Source organism: Myxocyprinus asiaticus, chromosome 5 (assembly GCF_019703515.2).
Source record: "Myxocyprinus asiaticus isolate MX2 ecotype Aquarium Trade chromosome 5, UBuf_Myxa_2, whole genome shotgun sequence".
Lineage (NCBI taxonomy): Eukaryota > Metazoa > Chordata > Actinopteri > Cypriniformes > Catostomidae > Myxocyprinus > Myxocyprinus asiaticus.
Window position 1 is genome coordinate 48619921 of NC_059348.1, and position 14880 is coordinate 48634800.

The 14880-nt window shown below is 37.1% G+C and overlaps 1 protein-coding gene and 1 long non-coding RNA gene across 2 annotated transcripts in view; one reads left to right on the plus strand and one right to left on the minus strand.

Annotated features, from left to right (window-relative positions):
- The window catches only part of LOC127441099 (ephrin type-B receptor 1-B-like), a 421097-nt gene that overhangs the window by 372952 nt on the left and 33265 nt on the right, over positions 1–14880 (plus strand). Inside the window, exons 8-9 of the mRNA XM_051698281.1 lie at positions 5789–5897; positions 7035–7099. Of these exons, the coding sequence (XP_051554241.1) occupies positions 5789–5897; positions 7035–7099 (174 nt within the window). The remainder of the gene's footprint in view (positions 1–5788; positions 5898–7034; positions 7100–14880) is intronic.
- Positions 5899–9621, minus strand: LOC127441118 (uncharacterized). The gene is made up of 3 exons (XR_007897273.1): positions 9098–9621; positions 8491–8593; positions 5899–5941 (listed from the first exon to the last, which is right to left on the minus strand). It is a non-coding gene; the product is annotated as an uncharacterized LOC127441118 (long non-coding RNA).

Consider the following 14880-nt stretch of genomic DNA (forward strand, 5'->3'; position numbering starts at 1 on the left):
TTCCCATACTTTAAATTGCTTAAAAATAAAAAATAAAAATAAAAACATACTAAATGATGTTTTATTGAAAATGTAAAAATGCAGAAAGTTTTTTGTGAGGTTTATGTTGTAGGGGTAGGGTTAGGGGATAGAATCTATAATTTGTACAGTATAAAAATCATTATGTCTATGGAGATTCCTCATAATGATAGCTGCACCAACATTTATGTGTGTGTGTGTATGTGCGTGCGCGCGGAGGCTCTCTCTGGATATGGGGGATTTCCGTCTTGTGTTGTTGACAGAATTATTTAGATTTGTGTCCATGTAAACTCTTGACTGTTCCATTTTTATGCTCAATATATTTTAAATGTGCATGTTACTCACTGTGTATCAGGTAGGTTATGTGTGTGTGTCCAGGTTTCGATTGTTCTTCAACCAAACTTCTTAGCTAAGTGATTTTTCATCAGGACCACGTGTGGCATTCAAGCGTTCCCAGAATGCTTAACACTGATAAGTGGATGATGTGATTAATCATCATATGTGGGGGGTCCAGTGTGTGTGTGTGTGTGTGTGTGTGTGTGTGTGTGCGCACGCGCGCTTACACTGGCAGACTGTGTACATCTGAAAGGTGTGTTCTCTATCTATCTATCTATTGACCAACCGACCCACCCACCCAACCACCTCTATCATAAGTCTATCATTACCTTGTTCCCTCCATTTGTTTATTTCTCCCAGCTTAATTGCTCCATCTTTCTGACTCCCCCTTCACTCTCTATCTCTTTCTGTATCTCTCTCTGCTTCTCCCTCAGTCAAGGTGAGTGGATGTGCTTAATGAATCTTTAGGCACATTGCATTTATTAGTGGAACACACGCATACACATGAAGGAAAGATCTCATTTGTTACACCTGATGTTCATTTTATTGTTGTCATTAGAAGTCCTGCTTTTTCTGATTCTTTATATAATTTTAAACTGTTTCCTACTTTAAAACAGACTCTCTACTCCCACTCCTCCTCTTTCCCTCTCCCTCCATCTCTCTTGTAACCTCTGTCTCTCATGGGTTTGATTAATGGTGCTGTATCTGTAGTCTAACATGTCCTGCCTGATGATTCTGCCAGGGACACACACACACACACACACACACACACACACACACACACACACACACCTCGGATGCCAGGGGGACTGGACTCTCCAGGACAGAAAGACATCCGCCAGGCAGCTGGCTAGTTGCTGGAAGCACACACACACACACACACACACACATTTTATCTGTTCAGTTCACTTGCACATTCAATTTTTAGAAAACATTTTTTTACACAATCCTCCTTGTCTTTGCTGTCACACTGGTGTAAATATAACTGAACTGCACTGGCAATCTGGGACACACACACAAAGAAACTTTCAGATATGTTTGTGAATATGGCACTTTTGTTAGGTGATGTGATACATATTCTTTCATCACTATAATTTACTCTTGCATCAAACATGTAAAACTCACACATGCACATAAGAAATATGCAACATATGCATGCAACAAAAAAACACAAAGACCAACTTGCAACACAGACATCCACACAACAGACCCACAAATCAGCCATGCAATTATGTATAAATGGACATGCACTCAACAAATCCACATATACATGTATTGTTTACTGTACAATGAATCAAACATTGCAGAAATATTCACGCACTAACACAAAAGAAGTTAAGATATGGATAGAATGCAATAATGTCACATGAAGACAAAACAGCCTCCCCATTTTTGTGTGTGTGTGTGTGTGTGTGTGTGTGTGTGTGCATGCGCGTGTGTGCATGCACATCTGTGCCGTCACACTCACTAAAGTAATTAGTGCCCGCAATCACTCTGCGCCAACTAACGGGTACATCCACTGGCATTCTGCCATGGCACAACATTCGTTACGACAATTAGCCCCAATCACCAGGGAGAAAAGTCCATCTCACACACACAGACACAATCAAATGCTCTAACAATGGCATAACACATGCACTCCCTAGACTCTCACTCTCTCTCTCCCTCTGGTTAAATGAGGTGTGTTTAAGCCCAGTACACACAGAGACTGTTGTACTTCCTGTTGGCACTTATTGTTTAGCCAGCATTTGAAGAACGACTACCACACATCTCTCTGATTGCTAAAATCTAGTATGTTACGATATACACACACATGTGTCTGATTACACCGGCACACAGATGCAACATTTTAATAATGATAATAATAATAATAATAATTATTATTATTATTATTATTATTATTATTATTATTAATATAAATATTATTAATATTAGCATTATTATTATATATATATATATATATATATATATATATATATATATATATATATATATATATATATATATAATTTTCTTTGCCTTGCTCTAGCTTCTGCACTATAGCTACAATTGGAACTTGGCAGTGCAATACTGCATATATTGTTGACATTTGTGTGACAGATTGCTTGTTATGCTCCTCATTTGTAAGTTGCTTTTTGATAAAACCATCTGCTAAATGTAAAATGAAAATGAATTTATTGAAAGGGGACATACTGAAACCAAACATATTTCTAAATTGAAATTACACTTCAAACAAAACAAAAAAAGTAATTTAAATTACAAAGTGGTCAACAAATCTTGTGCAAAACTCAAATTGCCGGTCCCTCTTACTGTGATATAAATATCAATCCACACCAACAGGTGCAAAATTAGAGACTAAATTTTATTAAGAAAATAAATGCATTTACAAATATAATAATAATAATAATAATAATAATAATAATAATAATAATAATAATAATTTAAAAGTAAATAAACCATTACTTTTTAGACATTTTAGAAAGATACACAAATTGCATACATTTTAGTTTCATAAAATGGCTACAACATTAGTATTAGTATTAGTATTGTATTGGCAAAGGTAGTATTAGTAATAAATCTCCATTGAGGTAAACTCTTTTTTGAGAGAGAGCTGGCCAAAATGGCACCAAAACATTACAAAAACAAGCATTGGGGGACAATATCAAAGTCTTAGACACTTATTTTGTATGTGTGAGCTGGCTGATGGTGTGTCTGTATTTGAACATTGACAGTGCAAATTCCACCCTATTCTTTTCTGTGTTTAGACTGTGATGGTGAGGATTAGCAGTACTGATGGAACAAGCACATTACTCACACACCTCACTATTCACTGTCATTCTGCTGTGCAGCTTGTGTGTTTTTCTTTCCATCTGTTGCTGTCTATCCCAGTGTTTTTTTTTTTTTTCCATCATTCTTTCTCTGTCAACATCTGTCTACAATTGACATTAGTAGGCTGACCACCATGTTTTAAGACTTTCTTTTGTATCAATGTTTCACTCAGTAGAGCGCAACAGTGCCCGCCCACTTTATTTTTCAATTTATTTTTCTCCATAGAGAGCGAGAGAGAGAGAGAGAGTTTTAACCCCTGAAGAAATTCACAGATATTAAAATATCAGACAAAAAGACATAAAAACATAGACTGTGTATGTCATGTTTTATATGAGACAATGAACTACTCATCACACAAAGCATTGTAAATGACTTTATTGAATAAAAAAATAATGGTACAATTTAAAACTATTTACCTAAACTAATTTATATTAGTATAAAAGAATATATTTTATGTTTATTACAAAATATGTGCTATAATTATGTAATTTGAGAATGTGCCGGCAATTCAATTCTCATTCTCAATGCTTCACTAAAGTGGGTGGTCACTGCTGATTTAGGTTTCATGGATCTCTCTTCAGGATTATGGGTAGTGTAGTTTTTTTTTTTTTTTTTTTTTACAGGAATTTGGCTGTTAAACACAACTTTTGTAAAAAGTCAAAGTCATACTTGACTTGTGGCTTCAACAAAAGCATATCATCGCTTAACCTCAAAGCTCACTGTAGGTCTGTCTTGAAAGGTTTATACATTATTATTATTATTTATTTATTTATTTTTTGTTATTAACAGTTTTTATTGATTCCATACATAAATCATACAAACATAACATAAATATGGAATCATTTATATACATTAAACCCCTCCCCCGAACAGAAAATATTCTATTAAACAAACTCCAGCCAATAAGCGGAAAAAACACAAAAAATTTGTAGACTGACCCGAAGGTGTGTTCATCCACAAAACAAACTCCAGCCGCTAGCAGAACCGGCACACACACACAAAAAAAAAGAAAAAAAAGAAGAAGGGGGCCGTTCAGTTCCTCGGGCAGTCAAACGAATGTTCAGTGAGCCAGTCCATTCAGTCGTTACACGAGTGCAACACATGCCCTAATCACTCCAATGTCCTGCAAGAAATATTCCACAAAACAAACTCCAGCCGATAAGAGGCATATGCACCAAGAACGTGAAGATTCATCCACAAATGTCCGAGGGAGTGTTATTCCACAAAACAATCTCCAGCCGCTAGGCGGAACCAACACAAAAAGAAACGAAAAAGCACCCATTTTCCTTGGACAGTCAAGTGTATGTTCAGTGTGTCAGGCCCACTAGGCAGCAACATGAAAATCACCAAATGGCTTACTCACTCGATTGTCTTTATGAAGGACATCGCTTGCTGTGGGCATGTAAATATTTTGCAGCCATCCTTAGAATCTATTCTCAGTTTGTCCAGAAACATCAGAGCAAAAGTGACATTCCGTTGATGTAAGAGCTTCTTGCATACCTTGAATCGATCATGTTTCTCTATTGTCGAATTCGCAAAGTTTGGGAATAAGAAAATGCTGTGGTTCTTCCAAGAAAGCCTTCCTTTACTCCTCGCCTCGCGTAACAAGATCTTTATCGGATGATCTCAGAAATTTGGCCGGAATTGACTGGGGCCTGTCTCCCTCAGTGGACCTCCGTGAACTCGCTCGATTTCCAGCTTATGGCCTGTTTTGTCGAGCAGACTCGGAAAGAGCTCATCTAGGAATTTCACCATATCTCAGCCTTCTTCATGCTCAGGAATTACAACAATTCGGATGTTGTTTCGTCGATTACGATTTTCCAAATCCTAGTCACTAGCGGATTAGCAGCTAACTCCCTCTCCGATGACTCCAGATAATCAATCCGTTTCTCAACATCCGAAACTCTTGTAACCAACTCGACGTATCACAGCAAAATCCTCCAAGTCTGCAACGACCTTCGTCAGCATTGCCGACACATTCATCAATTCACGCTGGATTTCTTTCAGTTCACTGTCTGAATTGAGTCCGGGGCTTCCGGCCTGCCGCTGAGGGGAATCAGCCTGAGCACATAAGTGTCTTTTAATATCTCCAGAGCCCGAGGATTTTGAATTCTTTGAAATATGGTCTTCCCAAAACAATTAAGGATCAGGGTGTATTGAATCTCACTGGTTTATGACACAAATATTATTAAAACTAGCAAAGTGTGCAGAGCTCGCTGTTCACAAGTCCGACCCTCGCATGGCGCCCATGAGACCTCTGGTTTATACATTATTAAAAAAAAATGTATTGCTCTATAGAGAAAATGAATGGGACTTTACTTCCAAGGGCCTACTGTTGTGCTCTATTATTCCTCCTCAACTTATGCATTGTTTAAGCATCTTCTGTTGTTCCCTTTTTAAATAAGATCTTCTGTTCCCCCCTCTCTCTCACTCTCTCTTTCATTCTACTTCAAGCTATTCATGTAGTCCATGAATTGTCCATGAGTAGGTTCTCTTCAAATGTTTTGTTTACTTTGTTTCATCCCCTGTTTCATCTCTAAAGGCAGTGGCCATTTGAGTTATTTTTGTAGCCTAATGCATCCTCTCTCTTTCTCTCTCTGTCTAGACGACTATAAATCAGAGCTGAGGGAACAGTTGCCATTGATTGCGGGCTCAGCTGCGGCTGGAGTGGTCTTCATTGTGTCTCTCGTGGCCATATCTATAGTCTGTAGCAGGTAAGATTGCCATTATGGGTCCAGATGTATGGCTGCTGCATGTTCTTCATTCATGTAAGGAAGGACAGCCAGTCATGAATATTAAAATATTTTCCAATGTATAGTACTTACTACTATATATATACTACTAATATTTTAAGTAGCCCCAAAAAGTATTTAAACAGACTTAATACATCATATTTAAAAAATGGTGAATTGCATTGCATTTGATAACAAAATATCAAACCAAGTGGAATTTATTTATAAAAGATTGCACCATTTTCAAGCAAAACATGTCACATGTAAATGATAACACAATACTATATATAAAGTATTACTGACATAAGGCATTTGAACACTGTCTGGTTGTCAAATGTTAGTGGAACACATCCATAGTAAATGTGATGAATTACACTGTGATTACTCTGCTATGAGTAAACCTGAGGGGAACATCCACTAAAAATTGCCTTTGGACCAGCTGCTTAAAAAGAATAGCAAAAAATGTCTAAGAAAAGTAGTTCAGAAGAAAAAAAACCTAGCATCATTTGTTTGCAAATACCAGTTGGTTTGATATTGTTTTATCTATACAATGAATCCATGCATTTTTAAACAAGATTAAGTGCCAGTGTATTTGAATGTGATTTTTGTTTTTTAGAGTATTCAGGGATTCCCAGTTATGTGTATTTGTGATGTAATGTTACCATGAGATATTTGAAATCTCATTGGTTGGAGTCAGTCTCAGGATAGCTAATCACAAGCTCTCATCAGAGAATGAGTGTCATCTCATGCTGTTAAATCAGCCTTCATCTGAGTCAGCTCTTTTCTGTAGGCACTGTTTCTACTGTAATAATACTATTGGGCCAGATGATGCAATTCCTGTAAGCAGTAAGCAATCCTCACTTTTTTATCAATAATAAAGGGATTTGGATTATATAAAACCACAGAATCATCAGACCACTAAAACAACTATGACCTAAAACACCTGAATGCTAAACACAGTTGGCCCAAAACAAAACTACCTCTGCAACTAGATTTAGCCTAACACTATGACTTGGGCTCAAGATCTGCTCCATCATATTACAGTCAGCTGAACAAATCCACATTCATGTAATTCACAGTTATTCATTCTTTCTCTCTTTGTCCCTGTCTCTCTCAAAGAAAACGAGTGTACAATAAGGAGGCGGTGTACAGCGACAAACTCCAGCACTACAGTACCGGCAGAGGTGAGCAAACATTGGAAACCCATCTCCTGTTCTAGGGCAGTTGATACTAACAGAAAACTGTGATTTATTTTTGACTCTGCCCCTTCCTCGCAGGCAAAACCAATCCTGAAAAAGGAACAAGGGATCACTCCAGGCCTGTGCGTTTTGTCGATGCTGACACTAAAAAGCTTTTCCTACCAGTCTACTTTCGATAGCCTCGAATAAAGCTTCAGGCTCATTAGGAAGTGAAAACTCTCCCTCTTTCTCTCTCTCTCTCTCTCTGTTTCTCTCTCCTGTGCCTCTCAGAGGATTTGGTGGGCGATCTGCAAAGCACAATGTAATTAACATAAGTGCAGACGAAAAAGTAAACAAATGATGTGACAGCCAGGCTTGCACATCAAAAAGACAATTTAGAAAAAAGAACAGAGAAGCAATTAAACAAAAGACTGTGAGAACATGATCTCGCTGTCGAGAGAAATATTTTGATAATTACTGTATCTGAATTTATTGAATGCCAATGCATATGAGCTGAAACAAAGGACTCTCAACTGTGAATATAATTGGCTGAAATGTCACAGACATCCATGGGTTTCCCTACATTTGCATTATAACATTTTTTTTTTAAGATGCTGAAAGTGTCTGCAAACAGAAGTTAACTTCACCAGGGCATTTAAACTTTTTTTCCCAGCAAGAAATAAAAACATTAGCACCAAGGACAGGGGAGTGTCTCTTCCAAAAAATAACTATTGTAATAATAGTTTCCGTCAACATATCAGTTATTTTTTCTAATGTAAATTCATAATAAACCAATACAGAATCTCCTTTGAACGCTGTATTTATTATTTATTTATAATATTTTTATTTATTTATTTATTTATTTTTGACAATGGTAACTAATACACATTTACCACAGTTCTACTGTAGCAACAATAGCTTTAGAAACTGATATTTTGGCTAAAACTATGGTTACCATGGTACATATTTATAAGGGATTTGTTTGTATGTGATTATATATATATATATATATATATATATATATATATATATATATATATATATATGAAAAAAAAATATATATATATATATATATATATATATATATATATATATATATATATATATATATATTATTTTTTTTTTTATTTATTTATTTTTCCCACACATATTATGATGTATCTTTTTCATTAAGGTGATACTGAAGTTACTTTACTGGAAACGAAGGACAACGACCTCATTCAACTAATTATTCAGAGCTTTTCGGGCTTATAGCCATTTAGTGTGTTTAATGTTATTGAGAATTCATGTCTGTGGGTCTATTTATACATGGCCATGCTTTTTGCTGATCGGATTGCAATTCGATCATGAAAAGTCCAAGTGTAAATGCCTTTCAAGATGGATATCAATCTGATCACCTCTGGTGGTGGTTTGAGAAGCATTCCAAACAAAGCTTGGTCAAGTGTAGATGCATCGGACTGTTCAAGCCACATATGTAAACTTTACTCCACCCAAACAGCGCTATATCAGCACAGAGAAAATACAAAACAACAGATGTTACAGAGTGTTTGCATAAGGTTCGCATTTAGCAATAAATAATAACAAAGTAAGAAACGGATGCACGTTGTAGGAGAGACAGAACTTTTTCCGTAAACACTTTACAATAAGGTTCCATTCGTTAACATTAGTCAATGCATTAGGTATAATGAACTAACAATAAACAATATACTTTTACAGCATTTTTTAATCTTTGTTAAAGTTAGTTAATAAAATTTAAATTGTTCATAAGTTCATGTTAGTTCATAGTGCATTAACTAATTAACTATTTATGTTAACTAATGTTGTTAACTTAGGTTAACAACTGGAACCTTATTGTGAAGTCTTACCCTTTTTTCTTAATTTATTTGATGCAGATTGCTAAAGAAACTGAAAATAAACACTGACAATAAGCACAGCTAACGCGCATGGACATATCTTAAAGGGATAGTTCACCCAAAATTGAAAATTCTCTCATCATTTACTCACCCTCATGCCATCCCAGATGTTGATGACTTTCTTTCTTCAGCAGAATACAAACAAAGCTCTGTAGGTCCACACAATGCAAGTGAATGGTTATCAGACCTCTGTAGCTAAAATAAAAAATTAAAAAATCCATATGTTCAGAAGTGATATAATAGGTGTGGGTTCGGGTTCTCGGCTGTGGAGGAACGCTGTGTCCTACCAGACATCATAGTGGGTGGGGTTGTTGGGTTAAATGGACGGGTTAAGCCGTTGCGCTTGGGGTGGCAAAGCAAATTTTTAGGGTAGAAGCTGCCACCCCGTGCCACCCTTCTGGCCCCGCCCCAATACCAGATGGACAGACACACCTACTCAAAACACACACACTTTTAAATGTAAATACATAGTAATTTATGTCAGCATTCATTTCTAAGTGCTCCAGATGTTGCTGGGTGAGAGTCTATCTGTCTGTGTGTTTGTCTGTCATTCTATCGAACATTCTGCCTTTCTATCCCTCTACCTGTTGTTCTGTCGTTCTAATATTATATTGTTCTATCTAACATTCTATAGTTCTGTCTAAGATTCTTTCATTCTGTCTAACATTCTGTCAGTCATTCTATCTAACATTCTATCATTATATTGTTCTTTCTAAATTATAATGTGCCATATTTAATGTTACTGTTCTGAAATTATATCATTAAAAAAAATATATATTTCTTATGTTCTTACATTCTGTTATTCTAAATATTTTATCGTTCTATCTAACAATGTACCATTGTAACATTATATGGTTCTAACAGTTTATATCATTCTATCATTATAATTGTTTTCAATCATTCTAACATTCTTTCTATTGTTGTAACATTGTTTCTGTTGCTTTTGATATTTGAGCTGTAAAGTTTTTTAAATCATCGTTAACTGGGATTACAGGGTTTACGACGTAATGTCGTCATGAAAATTAAAGGGATAGTTCACCCAAAAATGAAAATTCTCTCATCATTTACTCACCCTCATGCCATCCCAGATGCATATGACTTCCTTTTTTCTGCAGAACACAAATTATGATTTTTAGAAAATTATCATACACCGATCAGCCACAACATTAAAACCACCTGCCTAATATTGTGTTGGTCCCCCTCGTGCCGCTAAAACAGCGCCAACCCGCATCTCAGAATAGCATTCTGAGATTCTGTTCTTCTCACCACAATTGCAAAGAACGGTTATCCGAGTTACCGTAGACTTTGTCAGTTCGAACCAGTCTGGCCATTCTCTGTTGACCTCTCTCAACAAGGTGTTTCCGTCCACAGAACTGCCACTCACTGGTTGTTTTTTTTTATTTTTGGCACCATTCGGAGTAAATTCTAGAGACTGTTGTGCGTGAAAATTCCAGGAGATCAGCAGTTACAGAAATACTCAAACCAGCCCGTCTCCCGACAATCATCAATGCGATTATCGTGTGGCAGCAGTGCAGTTCATAAAATCATTCAGATATGGGTCAGGAGTTTCAGTTAATGTTTACATCAACCATCAGAATGGGGAAAAAATTTGATCTCAGTGATTTGGAGCGTGGCATGAATGTTGGTGCCAGATGGGCTGGTTTAAGTATTTCTGTAACTGCTGATCTCCTGGGATTTTCATGCACAACAGTCTTTAGAATTTACTCCGAATGGTGCCAAAAACAAAAAAAATCATCCTTTGTGGGGCAGTTCTGTGGACTGAAATGCTTTGTTGATGAGAGAGGTCAACAGAAAATGGTCAGACTGTTTTGAACTGAAAAAGTCTACGGTAACTCAGATAACTGCTCTGTACAATTGTGGTGAGAAGAATAGAATCTCTGAATGCTATTCTGCGATGCAGGTTGGTGCTGTTTTGGCGACACAAGGGGGACCTACACAATATTAGGCAGGTGGTTTTAATATTGTGGCTGATCCACTTTCCCAGCACCAGAAGTTTTAGAATGAGTGACGGACGGAATGGGAGAAGGCTCGAGTGGACTGACTAGTTTGTATATTCTATATTCGACAGAATACATGGCTGCATCGCTGCATCAAAACATTGCGCTCCGACGGTAACAGCTTTAAACTTTTATTTAGTGATTGTTTGAATGTTTGTAACATAAAAATAAAGATATTGTGATGCTGAAAATACTATTTGAGCAGCTAGTTCATTATTACAACTACTTCAGTCCCTTTTTTGCTGGTAAACAGCCGCTTCAATATTGGATATTGTAATATTGGATTGAACTTTACACAGAAAAGGATAGTAAGAAATTTTATCACACAAAAATCATGTTAACACATTTTTATTTTATTTTAACATCTATTTGAAACATGAAAGTATTTTAATATTTAAACAAGTGTCTAAAGAATTCTGTGGGAAGTCTGTGAGAAATCTCTAGTTTCACATACCAGTAAATTCTCTCGTTTTGCTCAACCCATTCATCTATTGTTTTGGAATCACAGCTATTTCTGTACCTTTATTTTGCTGAATCACAACCAGTGCTGTTCAGCTAGTCACTCAGCTGGAACCTGGTTAGAAATGAAATGCCTACCTCTCTGTCTCTCTCTCCCTATCTTTCTCTCTCTAATGAGCACCCTTAGGAGCTGAAAGACTTAAATTGCTCTGAAGGGGGAAAACGAAAGCTGGACATAAAATGGAAATAAGATTTTGTGTAAAATATTGATTTAAAAGCGTAATGGAACCTTGCGAGAGTTAGGCAGCAGTAATATGGCAGCAGTAACGGACTACGCTTCATAACGCATAGCAAAAAAAGGCTCTCACCTGAGAGATCAGAGAGGTGCGACTAATCTGATCTAAATGTGCTTACACTGTCTCAGTCGCTCAGGATAAGAACACAAACAATTTTTCTTCTTTTAAATATCAGAAACAATGCAATTTCTCAATTAGGTTAAATGCAGAACATATGCAATGGTTTATTTTGCAAGAGAGATAGATAGATAGATAGATAGATAGATAGATAGATAGATAGATAGATAGATAGAGAGGGAGAGAGAGAGAGAGTGCATCTGGAAAGTATTCACAGCGCTTCACTTTTTCCACATTTTGTTATGTTACAGCCTTATTCCAAAATGGATTAAATTCATTATTTTCCTCAAAATTCTACAAACAATAACCCATAATGACAATGTGAAAGAAGTTTGTTTGAAATCTTTGCAAATTTATTAAAAATAAAAAACGAAACAAAAAAAAAAAAAAATCACATGTACATAAGTATTCACAGCCTTTGCCATGACACTCAAAATTGAGCTCAGGTGCATCCTGTTTCCACTGATCATCCATGAGATGTTTCTACAACTTGATTGGAGTCCACCTGTGGTAAATTCTGTTGATTGGACATGATTTGGAAAGGCACACACCTGTCTATATAAGGTCCCACAGTTAACAGTGCATGTCAGAGCACAAACTAAGCCATGAAGTCCAAGGAATTGTCTGTAGACCTCCAAGACAGGATTGTATCAAGGCACAGATCTGGGGAAGGGTACAGAAAAATTTCTGCAGCATTGAAGGTCCCAGTGAGCACAGTGGCCTCCATCATCCATAAATGGAAGAAGTTTGAAACCACCAGGACTCTTCCTAGAGCTGGCCTACTGGCCAAACTGAGCGATCGGGGGAGAAGGGCCTTAGTCAGGGTGGTGACCAAGAACCTGATGGTCACTCTGACAGAGCTCCAGCATTTCTTTGTGGAGAGAGGAGAACCTTCCAGAAGAACAACCACCTCTGCAGCCTGTATGGTAGAGTGGCCAGACAGAAGCCTCTCCTCAAAAAAAGGCACATGACAGCCTGCCTGGAGTTTGCCAAAAGGCACCTGAAGGAATCTTAGACCATGAGAAACAAAGATTGAACTCTTTGGCCTGAATGGCAAGCGTCATGTCTGGAGGAAACCAGGCACCGCTCATCACCTGGCCAATACCATCCCTACAGCGAAGCATGGTGGTGGCAGCATCATGCTGTGGGGATGTTTTTCAGTGGCAGGAACTGGGAGACTAGTCAGGATTGAGGGAAAGATGAATGCAGCAATGTACAGAGACATCCTTGATGAAAACCTGCTCCAGAGCGCTCTGGACCTCAGACTGGAACGAAGGTTCATCTTCCAACAGAACAACGACCCTAAGCACACAGCCAAGATAACAAAGGAGTGGCTAAGGGACAACTCTGTGAATGTCCTTCAGTGGCCCAGCCAGAGCCCAGACTTGAACCCGATTGAACATCTCTGGAGAGATCTGAAAATGGCTGTGCACTGACGCTCCCCATCCAACCTGATGGAGCTTGAGAGGTCCTGCAAAGAAAAATGGGAGAAACTGCCCAAAAATCGGTGTGCCAAGCTTGTAGCATCATACTCAAAAAGACTTGAGGCTGTAATTGGTGCCAAAGGTGCTTCAGCAAAGTATTGAGCAAAGGCTGTGAATACTTATGTGCATGTGATTTTTTTTTTTTCGTTTTTTATTTTTAATAAATTTGCAAAGATTTCAAACAAACTTTGGAATAAGGCTGTAACATAACAAAATGTGGAAAAAGTGAAGCACTGTGAATACTTTCCAGATGCACTGTAGATAGATAGAGATGGACAGACGGACGGACAGACAAGCAGATAGATAGACAGACAGACAGATAGATAGATAGATCAATAGATAGATCAATAGATCAATAGATAGATAGATAGTTTTCTGTCCAAATATGCTTTGAGTTTCTCAAATGAGTATCATACCATTCTAAACGAAAACACTTTTAATCGATAAAGCACCACCAGTGTCTGTCCTCAGGGATCTTGGCGAGAAATTTCTGTTGTCCTATTTCACAGGGTATTAGTATCCTCCCTGGGTTCCTACACTTAGCGTCCTCCTGCTGGGGTTCGGGTGGAGCTGATGCATTTTGGTCTCTCTCTCAATTTTCTCTCTCCGGTGGGAATGGGGTTCAGTGAAGTAGCAGAGCTGTTGGTGTTCCAGGCAGGCACGGATCAAGCAACTATGAAATATTAACATATGTGTTTTTATATGCCTTTCACAGCCATAAGGAACAAGGAGAGCCCTTGCTTGGCAATACTCCAGAGGACGAGGGGAGATAAACTGTTTGTCATTTAAGTTATTGATGAATAAAAGCCAGGTTTCTAAAATAAAAGCACTTTACATGTTTGTGAAGGTGTGTTTGAGATTAATAATTCAACTGAATGACCTACATGACTTTTTTAGCTTTTTCATCATTTTATTATTTTTCCTATGGTCCACTTTTAATGTTAGTGAAGGTTTTTTTGCATCAAAACAGTTAGAATTTAGTTAATCCTGACCATTTTCCATCCTCTCTGACCCTTAATGTTTTTTTTTTTTTTTTTGTTGTTGTTTTTTTTTTGCAAAGCCTATAGATTTCAGAAGTTTTTGTTGCCTAGCTTCAATAGAAATCTTTTTTTTTTTTTTTCAGGTAAGGAAGTTCTGAGTTCTGAAAGTCAATATATATTCATAGTACATCAGACTCTTTCATTCCAATATATCAATGAAAATTTCATTTCTCTTTTATGACCCTGTACAGACAAAATATATCTGTATTTGCAACATATTGTAATGTAATGTGTACAGTATATACAGTATATGTATGTGTGTGTATATATATATGTATATATATATATATATATATATAGACACACAGACACACATATACACCGATCAGCCACAACATTAAAACCACCTGCCTAATATTGTGTAGGTACCTCTCACGCCACCAAAACAGCACCAACCTGCATTTCAGAATAGCATTCTGAGATGATATTCTTCTCACCACAATTGTACAGAGTGGTTATC